At 32.6% G+C, this 24,254-nt stretch overlaps 1 protein-coding gene across 1 annotated transcript; it reads right to left on the bottom strand.

Annotated features, from left to right (window-relative positions):
* Window positions 1–4,893: 4,893 nt before the first annotated feature.
* On the bottom strand, window positions 4,894–22,923 carry Nup98-96 (nuclear pore complex protein Nup98-96). The gene is made up of 20 exons (XM_018459907.1): window positions 22,782–22,923; window positions 20,629–20,696; window positions 19,532–19,759; window positions 18,952–19,191; window positions 18,668–18,868; window positions 18,501–18,584; window positions 16,133–16,312; window positions 14,276–14,403; window positions 13,901–14,210; window positions 13,450–13,633; window positions 12,400–12,508; window positions 12,182–12,322; window positions 10,759–11,039; window positions 10,410–10,642; window positions 9,450–9,692; window positions 6,980–9,272; window positions 6,228–6,539; window positions 6,006–6,103; window positions 5,194–5,443; window positions 4,894–5,119 (listed from the first exon to the last, which is right to left on the bottom strand). The coding sequence occupies exons 2-20, from the start codon at window positions 20,657–20,659 to the stop codon at window positions 4,927–4,929; spliced, it is 5,739 nt and encodes a 1,912-aa protein (XP_018315409.1). The 5' UTR covers window positions 20,660–20,696; window positions 22,782–22,923; the 3' UTR covers window positions 4,894–4,926.
* Window positions 22,924–24,254: the final 1,331 nt, after the last annotated feature.

The following is a 24,254-nucleotide window of genomic DNA, read 5'->3' as shown; positions in this document are numbered from 1 at the left end:
GAAGGTGGAGCGCTCCATAGCGGCGGCGACCGCGACATCGGCTTCGTCGAAGCTCGTTGGGCTCGTCCTTGGCTCGGCTAGGTGGATCGCAGGGCTCGCTCCGCAGAGCATGGAGCTTTGCGCGGGGTGGCAATGGGACGAGGGAGTGGGGAGTACGTCGCCAGAAAGACGTGTAATAGTAGTAGTAGTAGTGGTGGAGGTGGTGATGGTGGTGTTGGTAGCGGTGGTGGATGTGAAGCGCGCGAGGATAGACGGGGGATAGGGGATAAAAGCAGCGGAAGGTGGAGAAGGCACGGTGCCGTTCCCCGGAGAACGAGGTTAGGGAGTGGGGAGACGCGGTCTCGACCTTACGCCACGTTACGGGGGTGTAACGCAGCGCAAGTCCAGTATCATTGATTTAACATATATCTATATCTTACATAAAGACAGCGAGAGCTATGATGAGAATAGGGTAACGTCGCATTATACTTGTCTAAGTACGGGATGGCGCGTTATGCGCGAAGGAGAAATCTTTCTCTCCATTAAAGAGACTATTTAAAATGAATTATTGAAAATTATGTAATTATTGTGAAGATTGTTCAAGAGTTTGTGTGACGATTTCTAGAGAATATATTAAAAATGATTTTTGCGAAATAAATCAATTAGTATATATGGGACGTTTTACATCAACATCGGATCATCCTACGTGCTCAAAAATCAGCGCAACGAAAATAAACGTTCAAGATTTCAAATTATTCGTATATGTATACGAAAGAAATGTGACCTTTTAAAAATTCCAATATGGCGGATCTAATATGGCGCCAAGAAGCGATAAACATATCACATTCAACACTGTCTTGATTAAACCACTGTACTGATCCTAGTTGGTTTGAAAACGATTAGGATTTTATTTTCTTAAACACTTATTAGGTGTTTAAGGGGATCCTAAAGTCATGCTGTTTTACCGATTATTTTTTAAATAAGTATTTTCCTATAACTGCTTTTACAGAATTAAAAATCTTTCTCCACAATTAGAATATAAGCGATAACATAGTCCAAATCGGTTGACTTCGTGCGAAAAACGAAAAAAAAATTGGAAAATTACAGTTTTTTAATCGGTTTCTGGCGTCGATTCGTAACAATATTTGCTTTATATAAAAGTTTTGCACTTTGTACCTATAAAATTAGCTCGGATTAGACTAGGGATTACATAAACAACTAATGTTGAGTACTCAGAATTAGATTTAGATACTTAATACGAAAGATTAGTTAGTTAGAAAATTTGTATGTATGTATACGTGAGATATTGGTGTGGTAGTATATAAAGACATATCGATGCGCTGGAAAAACAGCGACCTCTGGTGATTTCGTTGGAGTTCGCTTTAGGATCCCCTTAAGTGCTTGACATTTAAAAGAATAGAATTAAAGAGTATAGGGTGAGAGTGTAAATGTATGACTCCCGCAGACAGGACGCGGTAACTCTTGCCGGGTGGCGGAAGTAACTTATAATTGTGATTTATTTACGAGATGCTAAATATTAAAAAACAAAAAACAGTCTCAATCTTTAAACTGATACAGAGGGTCTTCACAAAGCGTATGTATACATCGATTATAAACAAAATTTCCCAGATGGAAAAATTTCGCTGAAATTTTTGACATTAAACCTTTTTATCGGTGAAAATTCATTTAAGAGCATTCATTTGACGTCATTTGGAGTATTTCTGCCAAAATTCATGATAATCAGGTGTTGGGCATTTTCGGAAGTTTATCCAATTTCAGAGAAATTTCAGCGATTTTTTAATATATTAGATGAAAAATTCACTTTTAGTGAAATTCAGCAAATTTTCAGCAATTTCGCTGAAATGTTCCAAAACGTAGAATAATTTCGGCGAATTTTTTTCGCCAGAGTTGACATTGTTTTTATCTAGACCTTTTGTCAATCTATTAAGGCTGCGGTCCACTTGATGCTACAAACGCTTCGAAGCGTTTGAACGACCAATCAGAACAAAGAATTTTACGAATTAATTAATCAAAGAATGTTTCGAAGCGTTTGTAGCGTCAAATGGACCGCAACCTAAGTGCCTCTCAAATAGTGACGGTTTGTTTTGCCGGTTACACACATTTAAATTTTTGTGACGAATTTTATCTCTATATATAATCAATTTTTACTATAATATATTGACTGTGATTATAGTTATTATCACTATGACTGTTGTTCCTCTTTTTTTTATATACCATCGTATGATTTTTACGATGATTCTGACGATGTTTTTATCTTACGAAACAACTACGACTACTTTGATGATGTTGTTACTTGCTTTTTATAGATTTATATATATTTTTTTTTTCAAGATTCCTATTCGATTTATTTATTTATTAATAATCTGCTTTTAATCAGAAATCAAGAAATTCCCAACAATCGGTCGTCAAACCGTTTGCGAGTAATTTCTTTTCTCTGTGAAGCATTCATCTGGTTGCTACACTCCATGTAATACTTTCCATCATGAATACCATTTTTTCGTCTTTGGTAACTAATTTACTGCGTATTATTATATTATCTGAAGATGGCTCGATCCCAAAAGCCGAAATATCTAATAATTTATGTATTTATTCGAAACTTAGTAATTTATTAATAACTTTTTTGTTAAATCGACTCTTATTTGTCCCTTACAATCATTCTATTGTTTTTAAAATTAAGAGTCCTATATTGTTTTATATGATTTTAACTTATAAGCGGGGAGCACAGACTCTTGCTATAATTGTAAATATAACGCATAACACACAATGCATAAGAAAATGAATCAATCAAAGTCCTTCGTTTACTTCCTTTCCATGAAATAAAGAATTCTGATTGGTTGAATTTCTTATGCCTTATGCATTATACAAGAGTTTGTGTTCCCCGCTATAAGTGTCAAAGTAAACGCACCTTTGGATTTGCACAGAATCTAGATTGTGACTAAAGAATGAAAGTCGAATGTTCTTTACATTTGCATGAAAATGATTTTCAATAAAAAAAATCCACGTTTATAAATTCAGTAATTATAAAATTGAAAAATTTTTTATCTCTTCAATACAAAAATGTGCATGTGCCTTTTTGCGAAATTAGTCTTTTTGCAGAAAGGCTAGTCTTTATGCAAAACAGCGGCTAGTCTAATTTAGAATTTTTCTAATTTCACCAAAAGGTTACATCACATGCACCTAGCTGTATATTTTATATATAAATCTTTATACTATTGAATTCTTAATTTCACAAAAAATTACTTACAAGATTGCAAACTAAAAAAACGTGCAGAAAAATTTTTAAGTAGTAAATCGTTGAAAAAAATTAGATGCAAGAGACAGAATTTGTATATTTATTTATATACTTGGATTCATTTAAATTTTCGTTTGTAATACATAGAAATTATATGTAAATATCTTATTTATTTATTTCAACTTTAAAAGAGTGCAAACTTAATTTTATTTTTACAAATATTTCTTACATATATACGTATCTTACTTTTTTTTATGTTTGCAGCTATATACTAATTTCTTTTTTTCCTTGATAAGACTATAGGTCTGTTCTTTATTCCAGTACTACCTGAATTGGTGTACACGGCACAATAAGTTGAAGTGAAACAAATATATGTTTGTTTTGCTTCAATTTATTGCACCTTATACATCAGTTCAAACAATGCAGAAATAAAGAACAGACCTTATGTTTTATGGTTTCTGAATAATCACCACAGCCATATTGAATCGTGATGTGAGAAGCGAGAAATAACACGTTAATTTTTGTTACGTGTCATTTATAAATAAAGACATTTGCATAAAACAAAATGATGAGATCGCTTTAAAACATTTGTAAAAATGGACGAGAACTATGCTTATCCCCTGACAGTCAATAAATAATCGTAAAGTGATAAAAAGGATGTGAAGTGCTTTTATTTAATGCGCATGAGTAGCCTATTTTCATTGATGCCTTTTATCATTTTTTGCGATTATTCACTGATTGTCAAGAGGGATAAGCATAGTTTTCATCGATTTTTACAAATGTTTTAAAGCGATTTCATCATTTTATTTTATCTAAATTCTTTATTTATAAATGACACGTAACAAAAATTAACATGTCATTTCTCGCTTCTGACATCACAATTCAATATGGCTACGATGACTATTCGGGAGCCTTAATAATGAAAAAATCTATTATGCATGTTACATTAATAAGTTTTCACAGGATACATTTTTTCATGTCCAACTTAGCGTAATGTAGAATACAAGTCCATTATGTGCAATAATTTATACTCGCGCTAATTATACCCGTTACTTTTCTAAATTTCTCGTTAATATGCAATAAGAAATATTCGAAAAGACGAAAAAATCGATGTAAAAACAGATAGTATATACATTATACATATTATGATGAGCGCACATGTAATACATACAAGTTACTTTTCATATACCTGTATAACTGTGCATCTTAGAAAATATCTGAGTTGTCTATGTTATTTAGATGCAACAATATAAATTATACAAGAAAGAACCACGATATGATAGAAATACTTCTCTGCAAAATACAGAATGTTTCCACTCAACCGCCATCGATTATACTTGATTACATATTGCATATTTTTATACTGTTAGTTATTCTTAAATCACGAGATAATTTGGAATCGATAAAAAATGTAAGAAAGACTTAAATAGTATCACATATTGATGTATATTTTTGCTAAGTATTTATAATTTCCATCTTTATCTACTGTATGAATCACGCAATTTATTAGTGCATCGCGACTTGTTGTTTGTATACACTGTATCAGGATTATTGAAAGATTCTTCAAAAAACTTTATGCTTACTTTCCGTGTGAAATTACAGCTTGCAAGCGTGTGTAGAAAAAAATAGGTCCGTTAATAAAAGAACTTTACACAACTACGTGACCGATAAATTAACTTATATATTATTTCGCATTATGGCATCACTTCTGTTACACGCATATTAACGATGGGTCGCAGTTCCTGTTGTGCATAATCTTCCGGTAATGGTAACTGAGATATCAGACGGATCAATAACTTCGTGACAGATCTCTGCTCATTTTTCTGCAGCAATAGCATATTTTTAGCTAAATGTAGAGTCCTTTTTGCAATTTCAGCTTGGCATAATCTAGAAATATGAAAAAAATGCCTTAGTACACAGTATAAAGAATAACAGCTTGTAATAATATGTATTTGCCATACTTATGTTTAGCAGTTAAGCATGGGAATTGATCAATTTTATGACATAAGTTTGTTAATCGAGGTTTCAGCGTTTCCAATTGATAAGTTAGTCCACAGTAATCAGGAGCGGACTTTAACAGGCTCTGAATCTCGCTAGTTATTTCCATATATTCCCACAAGAGCTGTCCTTGATGTGACCATCCACTAATCGTGCCGCTACATTCAATTGGTACTAGTGAACTTAATAATGATTTCAAATATTCGTAGTTTTCTGCAACATAAAATATTAAATAAAATCATTTATAATGTACTAATGTAGAGTGTTTATAAAGTGCATAACATTTTAAAAAAGAATAAATATCATTCATTCACTTGGTTCAAGGATTATTATATAAATAATGATTTTAATCGTCGGATTGAATTTAGTTATAATTAATATAAATCGATAACATAATTGCCGAAATGATAAAAATTCACGTTGGATGATACAAGCACCCAATATTCATAAAAATTGAAACTTTGAAAACTTAAGTTCTTCCAAAACACTAGTTAGAAAAATGTTTATGATTAATATTTTGAAAATGTTTCGATAACCGCTACGAGAATATGTAATAAAAAAAAAGAAGGTTCTATTTAAATTCTAAAGGTAACCTCCAGCAGACCTTGAAGTCTTAGGTTAAACTGTTATGTTCATCTAATGCATGACTTAATATCCAGCTCGATACCCAGCAACTTTTTAAATACTGTTTAAATTTTTTTTTTAAATATCTTGCCGTCCCAAAACTCCCGAAGCTTTTTACAATTTTATACAAAAAGAAGAAAGAAACCAATACCATTTATTATAGCATCGGCTGCCAGATGCTCTATAATAATTTCATGGGCTTGGGTCCATTGTTCCGCCTGGATGTAATACCAAGCTGCTTCGCCATACCTGCAAATGTCAATTTTCTTTAAATATGCTCAGAGTTTTATTCTAATTAACAAATGTAGCAATCTTCTTAAATTCTTTTTAAATTTTAGTATATATGAATGTATCCGAATGTATTATCAAATACCTCTTATTGATGCTACTTTTAATAGCTTTGGCTTGATGAATCCAAACCAATGATATACCAAGCTCTTCCTTCAAGAATTGTTCACGCTTCACATATTCTGGAGTGTCGTCTATTTCTATGTGACGTAACAGCAAGTCCTGCACAGCAATTCGTCGCCTAGACGAATCTCGTAGATGCAATACTACGAATATTGCCCAATGCCAAAGTCCATGTGCCTCCAATTGTGTTGCAAAGTTTGTGTGTGTTAATGCGGCAACATGATCAGAGAGATGCGTGTAGCCCAAAGCTACGAGTGTTTGTTGCATCAACCAACTATCAGGATAATATATTATAAGATATAATATACGGAGTGAGGAAAAAATATGGAACCGAGAAAATATCTCGAAAACAGGGCGTTAGAGAGAAAAATATTTCATATAAAAGTTTCATATAAAATGGTTTTAACAAATGCATTAAACGATGATACTTATTTGACCTTGAGTGTAAGTACGAAGGAGCTCTGAAGGCTAACTTTAATAAATAAGTTTGATGCATTTCTTGAAACCTTATTACTTTTATATGAAACATTTTTTCTCCAATACCTTTTTTTCGAAATATTTTACGGATTTCATATTTTTTCTCTTTCTGTGTAAAAAAATTGTTATTCATACTGAAATACATAGAAAGAGATTATATAACTTTGATGCTATTTCGATTTTATATGTGCCTCATTATACTGTTTCTACTGGGATATTGCTATAATACGAAATTACCTCAATCTGTAATCCAAGGGATTGGCAGTATATGACAGTGGATTCAGAAGTTCGCCCAAATCATGATTTCCTGTGCAGTACAATTTTAAAAGTTGAAAGCAGAGATCGTGTATCCGTTTGCCATTATTTAACTCGGCGTCATAATCGTTCTCTCTATATTCAGGTTCAGGAATTGCCGCATATGCTTGAGCTTCCGTTGTATTGAAAGCTGCTTCATAGAGGTCTAAGGCATCGGTGATCGAGGAAGTCGGCGGTGACAAATACCATAAATGAATGGCAAATGCCCGCTTCCAGTCCAGATCCTCGCACACATTAATAGTGCCGTGTTTGCTGGAGATAAGCGGTTCGCCCGCAACCAACATGAATAGCTTTAGACGATCAATTGTGAGATTTCCGTCTACATCGGTTTCCTGCCATAACGCAAGTTGTTGTTTAATCAGTTTCTTGACTGTCGCACCACTTCGTAATTGCGCCATCAGTAATGCCAGACAGTGATCTCCGGCCATCCGTGCTTCTTGGCAAGCAGCCTCCAGTTTGCAAGCAGAAAGCAGCGACAATATTATTTTCTCGTGAGAATTCTTAGTTACAATGTCGATGTTTTTGATCTCTCGTTCGATCGTTTTCTGGACCACATTTCTTAACCACTCGCCTACGGCTTCTCTTCTCACTATGACGTTATAATGTTCCTCATTAGCGTTATTAGCTGTGTCTTGATCGATGTAATTTCCCCAGAGTGCTACGCATAGAGTCCACACGATACTCGCGTACTGACGATATGATCTCTCGGTGGCGCTGCCACACTGCATCTGTTCATCATTGGCATCCTCGCTTGGTCTTTGTTCCTTTTCAACAAGATCCTGCGCTAACGTGCAATGTAATCGCAACGCTTCGTTCGCACTGTCAGTCGTTACGTCAAACGTGGGACAGTCTCCCTCATGACCCATCACACAGTGATCCAGTTGGATTCTCAAGTGACATTCTATACTATCCTTGAACATCTTCGTGTCATACTCGTCACCACCCACGATTTGTAAACGTTGAACAATTACAGTCGATGAGACATCGTCTGACAAACGACCAGAGACATAACGGCTTAATTGACTAAATGTGTTCCTTAGTTGCATCTTGATTGCCTGCTCCTGCGTGCTCAGAGATAACAATGTCAGACCGGCACCCCAACTCGGTCGAAACGTCCTGCCCATATATATACCGGTGTCAGCGACGCAACGAAATCGCAACTTATTCAACCTGGACTCTTCAAGTGGAACAACCTCATAGTGATACTTCAACACGTTTGTCACTGGTGTAATCACAGGTGATGGAATAACTTTTTCAATAAACTGTTTATCTTTTACACCGATACAAGGTAAATGCGATTTTCTACTCGACGTGTAAAGCACGTTTTCCGGACACGCAGGTAGTGCTTTGTTTGCGATAAGAGTCGTTCGTAATGTTGTAGCGTTGTATGGAACTTCATCGTTCTTAGTTTCTGTAACATCTGGGAAATAGTTTATCAAGGTTTTCTGTACGGAAGGGAATATGTCATTGCTTGTTTCATCATTTATATCTTCATCGTTTATGTCGAAAAAGCTTGCTTTCATAAGCTGCAATTTATGACTGTCTGTACCGGCTACACGAGCGTTATCTCCGATCGGACTAATGGTCATTCGTGTTTCATAGTTGTAATCTCCAGGAACAAAGCCAGAACGGCCAAATGGAGTTTCCTCGACCGGACTGACGATCATTCCTCGTTCCTTGTAATTGTGATCGCTGTAGGCAAAATGGTTAATTGGAACCTTTCCTAAAAAATTGCTCTCAATCATACTCAGATGCTTGCTGTTTCCGATCTTTGTACCGTCAAGCGTTCCATTAATCGCTCCATTGATTGCTTCCTTATTTATCGCCGTCGATGGATCAACAAGCTTGCCCTTCTGTATGGCCGTGGAGAATCCCCTCAATTTTTTTGCTTCTGAAGTTGACGGGATCTGACTGTCATCCTCATCTGAATCACTGAGACCATATTTGGAAAAGTGGTCGACCTTGAATACCCACGAGCCAGTCTCCGGTCGATACTCGAGGAAACGAGTGTCGTGCTTCGCGGATACTCTACGTAATTTTCCCTCATAGTTCATTGCGGCGAGTCGTTGCGGATCCATAATCGGCTCATGCAGCGACTTGTCATGCGGCCATACCTTATCTAAAGTGACCTGTGCTTTTCGATTCAGGCCTTGTCCCACTGGTGGCTTCTTCTCATCATCGGGATAAATAATCACCTCTTTATGACGAAAATGTACTACAATGGCAATGGTATACCAGTTACATATATGTAAATATAATTCTTCTTCCAAAGAAAGATGTTTATATATAGTTGCAATAGAATATTTAATTATAGTGAAATTGAAAAATACAACGCAATATATTACAAAATATTTATAAAAAGTTAATATATTAATATATTTATGCAAATTACCGATTTCATCAAGATTCAAGCCATAAATATCAAACGAATCCGGAAAGTATACGTTGCCATAACCCTCGCGACCGATGGTAAAATTCGGTACGATGCACGTCTCGCCGCAAACGAAATCATCTAGTTTATCGAGCGACGGAATGGTAAAATAGCCTGCTCGTCGTAATGTAACTTTAGCCATGTTCATAGACCAGTTTGATTGTAACATCGAAAATGAATTTTCATCCGTTTCCTGGCCGGATTCTTGGAAAATTACAGAATAAAAATTTAAAAAAACATGTAAAAGAATTTCTCATGTTTTTGAAAAAAATTTGTTTAGTTACTGAAATTATTGAAAATTAACTATATACAGGGTGTCCCGAATTTAAATGTCTAAACCTCGGAAGCGTGTAGAGGATCGATAAACTAAGAAAAAAGTTCTGTAGAGATATGCTCGTTTTTGCTTCGTTTTGGAGAAAATCGCAAAAAAGACAAAATGTAATTTTCATTTTTGTACTTTCTCATTACTTATTCACGTTGTATTTATTCACTTGCTTAATGTAGATATTGTTCAAAATGTCGGCAAATGTCTTGCAGCAATGCAAGCATTGCATCTAGTACGGACAGCTCGTATTGCAGTCAAACACTGATCTGGCGATATTTGGTGCCTCTTATTATTATTGCAGCCCCTTATTATTATTGTTTTCGTACACGATTTCAGCGACGATAATATTTCAGAGGTAGTGTAAGAACGAAACAACTACGTTTTATCTTTTTTGCGATTTTCTCCAAAACGAAGCAAAAACGAACATATTTTTACAGAATTTTTTTCTTAGTTTATCGATCCTCTACACGCTCCTGAAGTTTAGACATTTAAATTCGGGACACCCTGTATAAATTTATACCATTTTATAATCATATTAAATAGTAAATGACAATATAATTTATTATTTAGTTATTATAAATTATTTAATAGTTTACCTGCACTTTGCGTGGTAAGATTCACAGAATTTTTCTCATCAAAAGTAGAATTTAGCGGCACTTCAATCAAATTAATCGGTTCTGAATGATTCGATATATTATTTTGCGTTCTTAATTCGGCCACTGTATTATTCACCTCTTCGGATATATTTGTTCCAGAAAAGGGTGATTGCTGCCCCTCAAGCAATTCATCGTTTGAAATTTTATTCTTCCGCGGAAGTGTTGACTTCAACCTGTGTAAATTACATTTAAAGATATTAAAGATATTCGAATTTATTTTTTTTTAATGTTTACGATAACTTAAAAAAATTCGAGATATGAAGAATCTGAAAAATATATTTTGCATTACCAAGATGTAGATGATCGTCGATCATTCGCAAATCGATTATTATCTTGGCTGTGATTTTCTTTGTCATTAACTTCAATATTGTTACTATGCATTATATTTGTATCTGCCCTATCATCTACGGTATCATTTCTTGTCACGGATTCGACATTTTCTGTGGGAGATTGAACCGAAGAATTTGTCGCTAATTTCGGTCGTAATACTAAACGTTTTGCACTTGGCCGAGGTTGAAAAGCCTCGGTTACCACGGGATCCTCTTCTTCGAGACCATCAAACAAAGATTTCTGGAAAGGTATTTCGTAAAATAATAATTTAGTATTTCATTTAATAATGATATAAAAAAAATATTTTATGACCACATTCCATATTTAAATATTTAAAAACTAACTTAATAAAAGAGAGTATTAAAAAAGGTGTCGATTTTAGTCCTCAAATTACACCTGAATGGATCTTGAAAAATCATTGTTTGGGTCCTTAAAACGTAGAAAATAACAATCGTTTTTTCGAAAATAACAAACCGAAAAGTAGAGAGAACATTACTAAAATGCTTTAAAAGAGTAAAAAATGCCATTATTCTTATGTACAGTTATTAATTACAAAATCATGATTTTAATCAGAAATGTAAGTACATTCTGTATGTAAAGATCTTGAACCACTTTAGCATTATCTAGGATGTATCACATGGAGATACAGTCCGCATAGAATCCCTTGGCAGAGATAAGGAGTTCGTCCTCCTATAGCATTTATTGACCCAAACCCTCTCTGCTATGCGTGTTATGTGTGTAATGCAGATGAAGTGTGAATTTACATTTCATTTATACTTTTATCATAATCTGATGATACAATAATGATTTTTTCTCAAAATAACCATCAAGAAATTGAGAGATCGAGATGTTTTCTTAAAATCGAGCTTCATCGAAAAATTAGGGAGACCGGGGATAGTTGATAGTTTTTTAAAGGAATTTTTTGCACGTAACTAATAAATAGAATCTAAGGTCATTTTGTTATAGCAACATGCTTACACTATACAAAAATTATTTTTATAATTTAATAATATGATTAACTTTCTAGTATTAATAAAAAATATAATATCATGCACCTAACAACTAATCCCATATGCAGGGTCGGATGTTACAGTTACTAGAGTCACTTACATATTGTCCAGATTTCAAAATATTGTATTACACATTTAATTAAATGAAATAAAATAGAATGGGTCATTTTAATCTATCCACGCGAATCTCGTCAGGTAAGCAAAATAGCGAAAAATGTTTCAGACCAAAGTTGTATGGCTTTGAGAGGGACATAAGATGATGTCATTAGTTTGACCTTGAATAGTTGCTTGAAGGTCACGTGAAGGTGACCTAATTTTTTAAAATCTATTCAGGTTTAAGGGCCAAAATCGTTTTTTAACCCCCTCCTTTACCTTAGATAGTTGTGTAGAACTGACAACTCTAGCTTTGATTTTCGGAGATTTATTATTCGCAGTAACTCTATATTGCGGACTGTTCAATACTTTTGATGCTGGATTTGTAGGTTTTAAAAGTTCCTCGGTCTTTCCAGATGCCTATAAAGATACACGTTGCAACCAAAAATTACAATATTTTTTTCAGGATAATTATTTTAAATCGACAAGGTACTTACTGGTAAAAGATTCTTCAACAATGGTGAATCACCGAATGGTGCAGAAACGAGAGCCAAAATTTGTTGATGTACTGGTACTGAACCGTTCGTTTTAGTTTGGTTTGCCACTCTAAGGTAAATTTGTAACTAATACTTATTCAATCTAATTATTAAACATTTAAACAACTAAACAAGCTTTTAATTGAAATTAATAAAATTAGATAGATTAATGAAAAAGAATGAAGGCCGTTCTATAATTACGTAAACATAAGAGTGGGATTGTAGGAATAATAGTGAATATACAACAGATTAATTTAAAGCCCAATTTTTCATTACCTGGTTAACTTAGGCCCAGTTCCACAACTCATGGTTAACTCTTAACCGAGGTTCAACTTGTTTCTCATCTCTTTCCAATTCTAGAATTGAAAAGAGACAATGAATAAGTTGAACCTCAGTTAAAAGTTAACCGTGAGTTGTGGAACTGGATATCAGTTAAGTCAAGCTATCAGGTTGAGTTAAACTAATCTGATGTTTCACCCAATGGACTTCACATGTCACTTGATGTCACTTTCGTGACATCATATATGAAGCCCATTGGACAAAACATCAGGTTAAGCTTAACCACAAGTTAATCAGAAAATGAAAAACCGAACTTAAAATAGAGATTAAAGATACATAGTAGAAACTTGATTATGATAATTAGTTTGAACTTTCATCTTCAAATTGAATATTGCTCAGAACAGTATTCTCTTCGTTTATATTCCATGATATAGTATAATATAACCAAAAACAATACAATAAAAAGCTTGACATGATACAAGTTGTCATGTTATCAACAAAAAAATGCTGGTGACATGAACACGTGCATAACAGCACTCAGATTGGTTAACTCTTATACCTTATGCCATCGTAATTATAAAAGATGAAATTAAACCATCTTTCACAACATATTTTACAACTGGTAGTACTAGTTTACAACTACGCTTTACGACACTTTATAACCACTTACGATTACGTTCACGCAATTGTAGAACGGTCTTTAATAAAATTAGAGCATAAATATTGCGTTACCCTCCGCTGAGCGAGCTCATTCCCGTTCCAGATATCATATTAGAGGTCGTCCCAAAAGTAGAAGATCCAAATGTTCCAGAAGTGTTAAACGTTGTATTATTTCCAGCATTTCCAAATAAACTGCCTGGTTTTTGTTGCCCAAATAATGAAGAACCACCGCTCAAATTTAAACCAGTACTTGTGCCTATACACATATGTATATTATATATACATTTGCACACAAACAATATTCATATACAAGCTATAATAGAATGACTATATCAGGCTCGTTTTTCGAAAAATGTGCATTTTCTTGAAAAATGCCTTTTCGGAGAGGCTTCGCTTGTTCACAATTCTTATAGTATCGTATCAATTCAAAGTAAATACTCAATACTTTCCGTGTAACGTTAACATATATTAATTAGGTAACATATGTAAATTGAATCATGTATTAAAAAAAACGAATAATTACCAAGCCCACTTGAAGACGCAGGTGTAGTTCCAAATGAAAACCCTGATGTTTGTCCAGCTGGTTTAAAAGACGAGTTGAATAATGAAGACCCAGCATTAGTGCCAGAATTGAAACCTGTATTAGTTCCGAATGTGGAAGACGCAGTTGCACCAAATGTAGATGTTGTTCCAAATCCTGTAGTAGTAGTTTTGTTACCAAATAATGGTGTGGTGGTATTTGTAGCCGGTTGACCAAAACCAGTAAAGACGGTACTAGTCGATGTCGATGGAATATTAAAAGCAGACTTGTTCTGATTGAACAATCCAATGCTCTATAAACAAAGTGTAAGTATCATTTTGATTTTTACACACATGTAATGTGTTTATTATGTATCACCTGATTAGATTGTGTGGAGCCAAATGTAGATCCAAATCCTGTATTTTGTCCAGTATTAATGCTACCAAAACCTGTTCCAGCAGTTTGGTTAGTGCTGCTAGTGCCAAAAAGCGGTGTCGGGGCAGCTGCTATAAAATTTTATACTTTGTTTTAAAATACTTTATTAAAAACATATTTTTACACTTACTACTTTATTAATAAAATAATAGTAAATAATGAACAAAAAAATCATGTAATATTTGAAGAAATAAACAAAAGTTTGTTTATTCAAATATTACATTTTTTAGTTTTCTTCTTCCTCAAATTGCAAAAATACATATTTGTACGCGTGTGCATGGATAGATGTGTATGTTTCAATACTTTTTTAATTATCATATATATATTTCAATATTAATTTTATAGGTATGATTAATATATAAAAATATAAGTACATGTCAATATGTATAATTAATATATTAAAACATAAGATAATTAGAAAATATTTATACAGGATTGAGCTCAGAATTTGAACATATAGAATGCACAGTATAATTCTATGCGAAAAAAAAAGCAACTTTTTCCTCTGATAAAATAGTTTTGAGAACAATTTAAGTTACGTATAAATCAACGGTATTATGCCTGTATGCTATTTTATTATCTCTCAAAAATAAGGTTTCCAAAACTTGTATGGATTGCGACCCACTTTTTAAAATGGCGAACGTTATATATTATTTATTTGCATCACCTTATTTATACAGAGTGTTCCATTTTAATGTCCCATCTCAAATAACTTTTTTATTTTTGATATTAGAAAAAAATATTTCAGACAAAAAAGTTGTATGGCTTTGAGGGAGACATAAAATGATGTCATTAGTTTGACCTTGAATGGTTGCTTGAAGGTCACGTGAAGGTTATCTTCAATTTCTTAAATGGAAACCTTTATTTTTCATTGGATATTCTTGTAGCTTACCTCGAGAGCTTTCCAAAAATATACACTATAATAAAATATTTTTTCATTACGTACTTTTTTAGTTATGATGTTCGAAAGTTACAGTAGCTCCGGCATTTAGAATTATCCAAGATGTCCGATCGACAGCTAAAACCTCTTAAACCTCTGTTGTTTAGATCACGAACTAGATAACATTTCAAGGCCATTGGAGGTTTGTATCTCTTATTTTCATTTTTATGTAAAAATGAATTTTTAGTGCAAAAATGAAAATAAGAGAAATAATCTCCAATAGTCTTAATCTTAACAAATGTTATCCAGGACATGTTCCTGAACAACATTCAAGAGGTTTTAGCCGTCAGTCGGACAACTTGTGTAATGCTAATGCTGACTGTACTGTAACTTTTAAGTCTTATAACTCGAAAAATACTCAATAAAAAATAACTTTCTTATAGTGTTTTGGAAAGCTCTCGAGGTAAGCTACAAGAAAATGTAATGAAAAATAGGGGGTTCCATTTAAAAAAATCAACGTGATCTTGATCTGGCCTTGGTGATGCTATCTAAGGTCAAATCAATGGTACCTTGTTATGTCCTCCTCCGAATCATACAACTTTTGTTTGAAACATTTTTCCGTATCTATCATAGTTTTCAAGAAATCTTAATGCATTATTTAAAATGGGACACCCTGTATATATATATATTATGAAATAAAAAATAGGGTGTTCCATTAAAAAAAAATCTATGTGATCTTGATCTTGGCGATGCCACCCAAAGTCAAACTGATATATATATATATATAAGATCAGTAAATAGATCTTTTTAAACCCGATAACTTTTGTCTGAAATATTTTTCTATAAAACTTATATTTTCTGTATATGTAAATATGTATTTGTGCGTATGTGTGTGTATACGGATAAACAAAATAACTTACTACCAAATGGCTTTGTTTGAGTATTAGTACCAAACAAATTTGTGGTTGGCGTAGAATTGAATGCAAAACTATTCGTTGTTGTAGTTGCTGGTGTCCCAAAATTACTAATAGGTTTTCCAAATAGTCCAGTTGATCCTGATTGGCTAGTAGTACCAAATCCTCCAGTCATTGATCCAAATCCTCCCACAATAAGAAAAGTTAGAGAAATTTATTCCGTTTTTATATATAGTAAAAATATTATATAAATATTATGCAAAATATTTTTTATATATAAGGACTATTGTATTATTAATAAAGGTAAATATAAAAAGGAATTATTATTTATTTCTAGAAACATCTAAATATTGCAATTTTTATAAGTCAATATAAATATCTGTGCAATATAATACAATCTTGTATATACATATATATATGTATATATGTATATATATATACACATACATATAAATTCATGTGGAAATTATTTAAGGGGTTACACCACTTCGAAACTTTGAAAAAAATTAAAATTTTTTTTGCTTAAATGATGATGTTTATCGGGTTTATACATGTAAAAATATAATCCCATTAGTTGGAATGGAAATTCGAAGTATTTACAACGTTACAGCTGATTCTTTGAAGTGCTTCCCCTCACGATTTAAACTTTAAATGCATTTTCTGAAAACGGCATTTTTCAATCGGCGTACATCATAACTTCTACAATTTTCATTCGACTTGAAACTTTCAGAGAATCTTCTTTTGCTAATTATCTAAAGAAGTACGTAGTGATTTTACGATTAGTTATAATAAACTATTATTATTATTATTATTTTTGTGCAAAATTTTTTGGTCAAAAATGATTGTTTTTTTAATCAAATGTTCATCATTTTCACAAAAATGTTTATTTCTGAAAATCTCTACATACTTCTTTAGCAAATGTTATGTAGAAAATAAAAATTTTTGGTTTTTTGTTCTAGGTCAAACCGTTTCGTAATAATCTTGTACGCGCCGATTGAGCGCTCGCTGAAAACCAGTCTAGTTCAATCAACCGTAGTGCTACCATTTTCTTTAAAAAAATTTTTTTGTATAGGAGAGACCGGGGCTAAGTAGGCATTATTTTTTTTTTCAATTGCAATTTTCAGTAACAAAGTAAACGATTTTAGTCAAACGATTATTAGCGTTTTATAGAGTATCTATTTTATAGAGTTGTAAGATAAGAGAATAAAGTGATAACCACAATTCTATCATAATAAATAATATAATGTTGTAGAAAACAGGTTTTGGGATGTAAGAGCAGAAGCAAGGAAAAATATGAAGCGCTTTCCCCAATTAGACCCAATAATTACATAATTGTGCCATAAGCGTATATATATTTACGTGTTTCTGTTTTACATTACTAATGTTAATATGTTTCTATTGTTTATTTATAGCCATTATGTCATTATGGTTCATATAGTCATTTATATAGACATTTTACAGTGACATTAACATTTATTAAATGTAAGTGTAATGTTAAAATGCATTTTTGCTTTTATTTCCCGCATTTCTGTTTCTCTTCTTTCGCATGCTTACTCATCATAGATTGGCTACGCCATTCCGTATTCAGCTAATAAAAAATTGGACCATTTATGCCAATCTCTTACTATAGTGTCTCTAGCACAACCGTTCACTGAGCGTTCAGTGAATGATTGGAGTACTGAATGCACCCAAAGATATGTCGATGTAACGCATTGTATTGGTAAAACAGCAATCTCGTTGGAGTTCGGACTTCACTTTAAGATCCCCTAAAGTTCCAAGACACCAACGTATTTTTCTGTCTTAAATTCTTGTAACTCGAGTTTTAATCAACATTTTTAGACCGTAATTGATACTTAAGTTTATTAAAAACAATTATTCTTTTCAAAAATCTAATTGGTAATGGGGTGGAATGTTCAAAAAAAAAAAAGATATAAAGATTACAAACGGAAATAAAGAAAAGTAAATGACCTCTGTTTTTTTATTGAAAAGAATTCAATTAATAAACAATTTTGTCTACATTTTGAGTAAAATACATTGATGTAATTATAGATCATACAAATAATAATTACAATTTAGTCTATTCAAAAAGGTAGACAAAATCATTTATTAATTTCAATCAATAAAAAGGAAATCACTCTTACTCTTAATTGCACTTTCAAGCTTTATATTTTTCTCCAAATATTCCATCCCTTCTCTTGATTTTCAGGAAGAGCTCTTTTTATATCTAAATACCGATTAAGCGATCTAAAAATTTTGATTAAAACCCTAAGTTACAAAGATTTAAAACAAAAAAGTGTACAATGATCTTTGGAATTTTATGGGTCAATATGAATATTCCTATTTAGTTAATAAATGTTTTATATCGCACACTTACCTGTTCCAGCTGTGCTAGTACCAGCTGCTGCGCTACCAAACGGTGATGTCTGTGCCGATGTCCCAAAAAGACCTGTTTGTGGACCTGTTCGAAAAAAGAGAAAAGAAAACCAAAAAATATTTTACTTTTTATTTTAGATTGAAATAATGAATCAATATACAATATACCTTTTCTTCCCAGTTGATAATCTTCAAAACGTAATTCCTCGTATGATTTAGATTCATATTCCTTCATAGACGCAATGCAACAATGACGGACTGAAATGCTGTGCGATATTCCATTCTTTGACATAGAATCAGTTGTGACGAGAGGTGTGAATTTCACAGCGGTACCAGCTGGTATAGTAGTAGGGTTAGTATTGCCAAAACCTGTACAGAGAGAAATCAAAGTGCTTAAAATTTTTAAGTATTATTAACTTAAGTATACACACATAGTTGCGCTTATGATCTACCTGTGGTTGTACCAAAAAGATTTGTATTTGTGGTGGTATTGGTTTGACCAAACGGAGTAGTTTGTTGTGCATTCTGTTGTGGTTGTCCAAATAGATTAGTTCCAGATGTTGTGCCAAAGTTAAAACCGGGTTTGTTCGCTTGACCAAATGCCGAAGTCCCTGTACTTGTACCGAAAAGGTTTGTACTAGCATTTTGTTGGGTACCGAAAAGATTGGTACTTGTATTTGTTGTTCCAAAACCTATAAAAATAAAAATGCATTTGTCAGACTTTAACAATGTATAATATAGAGTATCAGTAAATCAAATTAGATTTGTTTACATGCCAATTACATTTAATATTTACTGAAACAAATATGTATTAAGAAAAACCGAAATTTTGATTTAAAAATCGTTCACTAGTGAAAATCTTGATATTTTTTGATAAAAATTTAGGAATGTTCTTTTGGCTTGAAATGGAAGCTTTTGAGCTGAGAGGTTGATTAAAAAGAAAAAAATTTTTTTTTCTTGTCAGTCTAACAGGAAAATATTTTTTTAAGTTGATTTACATGCAAATAGAATAATAAATTTATAAATTGCTACCTCCAAAGGATGGCTGAGTGTTAGTTGGCTGTCTAAATGCCGGTGGTGTTGTGGTATTTCCAAACAAGCCACCTGTGGTAGAACCTGTGGGTTTAGAACTGAAGAGCGATGAAGTATTGCTACTACCAAAGACAGGTGTTGCGCCACTACCAAAACTTGTTGTAGTAATGGGTTTACCAAACGCAGATTGCCCAAACGGACTGTTTTGCGTCGCTGTACTAAATCCACCTTAAGAGTAAATACATATTAAAAAAATTCTCAATTATAAATCTCTTAGATAATATTTACATATACAGGATGTTCCGAATTTAAATTCTCCCGACCAAACTTCGGGAGCGTGTAGGGGATCGATAAACTAAGAAAAAATCCTTTAAAGACGCTCGTTTTTGCTTCGTTTTGAAGAAAATTGCAAAAAAAAAAACGTAGTTTTTATTTTTATACTTATTTATTACTTATTCATTCACACCTATTTATTCATGTTATCACTTGTCTAATGCAGATATTGTTCAAAATGTTGACTTCTTGCAATAATACATGCATTGCATATAGTATGGACAGCTTATGTTACAGTCAAACATTTATCTGATCAGTGTAATGGCTGCGTTCAGCAGAGAAGCTAGTTTCTCTGCTGAATGCAGTCAATGACTTGCCGATCCGGCGTTCTTCCGTCTGAAAATCAACGTACATACTCTTGCACTATCTCTGAAGCATTATCGCTGAAGTCGTACAGTCACAGAAAGGAAGAAAAGCTGCAACACTTTTTTTTTTTATAGGTTTCGGAATGCAGCTTGCTCACCGATTGGTTCTTATTCATGGATCCACAAATAAGAACCAATCGCTCGGTGAGTAGGTTGCACATTCTGAAACCCACTTAAAAAAAGTGTTGCAATCTTTCTGTGACTGGCTGTGCACAAAAGCAATAATATTCCACTTTGATACAATAATATTCCGAACATTATGTTTTGTCTTTTTTTGCGATTTTCTCAAAAACGAAGCGAAAATGAGTAGCATATCTTTAAAGAACTTTTTTTCTTAATTCCTACACGCTCCCGAAGTTTGGCAATTTAAATTCAAGACATTCTGTATAACGTACTTACTGAATGATGTATTTCCAGTTTGTCCAAACATATTTAATGTTAAATTAGAATCTTGTTACAGATTCCACCTGAAATAAAAATAAATTAAAATTATCTCATTAATATAAAACAATTTTTTTATATTAATGTATGATTTATTTACGTAATTGTTATATTATAATTAGCACATATTATGTATTTCAGAAAAGATGAAAATTGTTACATTAATTAAGAATTCTAGTATCATTGTCACACTGATTATTAATTCAAGAATTATTACTTTACAATATGTTCTATGATCAATGTTTTTACAAACAATATAACCAAACTATTAATTCTGTGATATATATATCTTTAAAAATATTAAAACAATTGGAATATTTTTAGTGTATTACATCAGGATCCCCCCTTAATGAAAGAATACTTTATTATAGTGTTTTGAAAAACTCTCGAGGTAAGCTACAAGAAAATGTAATGAAAAATGGAGGGTTCCATTTAAAAAAATCAACGTGATCTTGATCTGGCCTTGGTGATGCTATCTAAGGTCAAATCAATGGTACCTTCTTATGTCCCCCTCTGAACCATACAACTTTTGTTTGAAACATTTTTCCGCATCTACTATAGTTTTCGAGAAATCATAATGCATTATTTAAAATAGGACACCCTGTATATTCATTGTAAGTAATAGAAATCTGTAGTATATGTAACATGAACTATATGCTGTTAAAAATGTCATGTATAATTTAATATACTTTTAAGTTACACAAATTAAATTCAATTTTAAGATACTAAATTAAATTTAATGTATCTGCAACTGAAAAGTATATTTGTGTACATATACATGAAATTTTACGAAGTTTAGTACATTTTTTATTAAATTTTATGTAGATTTGCATGGAATTTAATAAACGTTAAAATAAGTAAATGTTAAAATTAAATTATTTATAACTTCATTTTCATTTTCATTTATACAACAGTAAATATTTTTAATATATCTGCTTGAAATTTGCTTCCATTACAGGTAACAGAAGCAAATTTCTTTTTTTTAACGGTGTAGATTTTTAGTACTCACAGTGAATAACTGAATGCAGTTACAGTCGACACAAACATTGTTCTATCCTCTTGACATTCAATAAATAATGAAGATAAAACAATACTTTTGTTGACTGTAAGCTTACTTAAGTTGACTGTATTCTTTGTAACTCAACTTTTTTGCATAGATCATCTTTTCTCTTTTCTTCTCCCTTTTTTTGAAGGGAAAAGTTCAGCTAAAAAGAACAAGTCTTGTATCTCCTAAATAAAAAGCAGCTTTATACAGAAAGTTACATGTCGTACTTTTCATCAGTGCTTTGAAATTATATAAGAAATCAATGCTTCATAAATTATAAAGCACAAAACTGTTGGTCCACAAACAAATGTGAACAAATAGAAATAATTTGATGTAATAAATACACCATCAGTATTCATATTTAACAAAGCAAATTGCTCATTTCTATTTGTTCGCTCATTTGCTGGATCTTGCTACACAACAAAATAATGAATCATTCCTCTTCCAGTATTTCTCATGTAATGATGTATTACGTACTGTAATAGTAATAAATATGAAGCCAAAAGTTGCAATATTGCTAGAACGTTTCTTGTTACCTAAGATTATAAACATACGTCACATTTTTTTCAAGGCGCAATATGCGCAATATTATGTGTACAAAGACACATTACCAAAGTCATAAACAAAAAAGGGGATTAATACAAGAGCAATTTCTGTGCTCCGAAATATATAAGATATAAAATAAAACATAAAAATACTTAACATACTTAATATACTTAATATAAATATATAAGTTCCATAAAAATCGTTAGGCTTCTTCGCTTATCACGTTTCAGTAATAAAAATACGCAATACACATTAGATTCATTACGATTATAACCTGGTTAAATCAGGGTATCGATCATGTAAATTTTTCTCTAGAGCGGAAACGTGAAAAATGAAAATTTTTATGTATATATGAACATATACACACATACGTACAAAAAAATTTTCACTTTTCACGTTTTCGTCTTAGGGAAAGTTATATGATCGATATCCAGAATTGAAACATGAGCGGGGAGGAGGGACAGAAAAATATTTTTGCGTACTATCCGATTGAAACGGTTAATTGCTCGATTACACATACCTGAAACTTTGACTACTTGCGTAGATAAAGTTCACGTAAATTCGTGCTTGAAGCACGAAGATATTTTTCACAATTATCCGCCAATTTGACACAAACGCATATAAAACGTATTTAAAACAGAAACTGCGTGAAACTGCGTGAAACTGAATATGTACGAATGTTACGAATTAGGATTACAAAGATTGCAGTGTTGCCAATACCATGATTTAAAAAGGCCCTGATACATAAGCCTAGTATACATCGTCGTGCACTTGATACAGAACTTCCTAGAGTGCGTTCCAAGCGCATGAAACTAGAGACCCTATATAATTCTTAATCGCTAGTGATCACTGGTGATTGACAGTACAAAAAATTTCTGTTTCCGAAAAATATGCCCCATGGGAAGCCAAGCTTAGAATCGGAACGGAACGATGCTGATTGGTTGCCCCTATCATTTCACCTTTTCGATTCCGTTTTCCGTGGAACAACACCCTAAGGCCGGAATCAGACTACGCATTGAAGATTGAGATTGAAGATTGAAAAATTTAAATTTGACCAATCGAAACGAAAGGGGCTAAAATTTTTTTGTCCTTATTGGTCAAATTTCAATCTCCAATCTTCAACCTCAATCTTCAATGCGTAGTCTGATTCCGGCCTAAGACGTATCTTAAGAATCAGCTAATCAAAATTAAAAGTTCAAAAGAATTCTCGACTGTGATTGGCTGATTCTTACGATACGTCTTATGGTTACTGTTACTCCGGATCTACAATAGGTGTTTTAAGTCTTAGGCGTCGTCTACAATATGCGAAGTAAGCTTGGTTTAAGAAGAGTAAGAAATTGATCAATCACAGTCGATTATTCTTCTCACATTCGACTGTGATTGGTCAGTTTCTTACTCTTACTTCTCAAACTAAATTTACTTCGCATATTGTAAACGATGCCTAAGACTTAAATTTGATTAAATGGTCGGTTTGCCGTGATTTTGTGTGGGGTTCTTTACAGAGAATTCGACAACAGATGGGGAAAAAAAATTTAAGGAATGATTCTAGATAAAATATATACAGTAATTCAATAGAAAATATAGTGATTCAAGATAAAAACAAGAAAAATAAAATTGCGATGATAGATGCTTCGTTTAATTATAAATATCGAAGACTCAATTGCACCAACGTTACTTTAAAGGAGACTTAAAACTCTCACTTTCTCTCTTTAAAACCGAGAGAGTGGGAGAGATAGAGTTTTAAGCCTTGCTTAAAGTCAAAGTAATTGGTGCGACCGGGTCTAAATATTCATGTACTTTTAAGTATTCACTTTTTACATGAATTTTAAAAATCTATAATCTAAAATACAAGCTTTAATCGTAATTTTTTCATTCTTATTTTTAATTTCTGTCTTATTTTATCATTTAGAACTATTCCTTAAATCTTCTTTCATCTGTTGCTGAACATCCTATATACAAACTTAGGATAAAATAAATGTATACCACTAAAAAA

Source organism: Mycetomoellerius zeteki, unplaced genomic scaffold (genome assembly GCF_001594055.1).
Source record: "Mycetomoellerius zeteki isolate Tzet28-1 unplaced genomic scaffold, Tzet1.0 scaffold89, whole genome shotgun sequence".
Taxonomy (NCBI): Eukaryota; Metazoa; Arthropoda; class Insecta; order Hymenoptera; family Formicidae; genus Mycetomoellerius; species Mycetomoellerius zeteki.
Note: the sequence above shows the minus strand (reverse complement) of the source record. Positions and strands in the feature narration are given on the sequence as shown.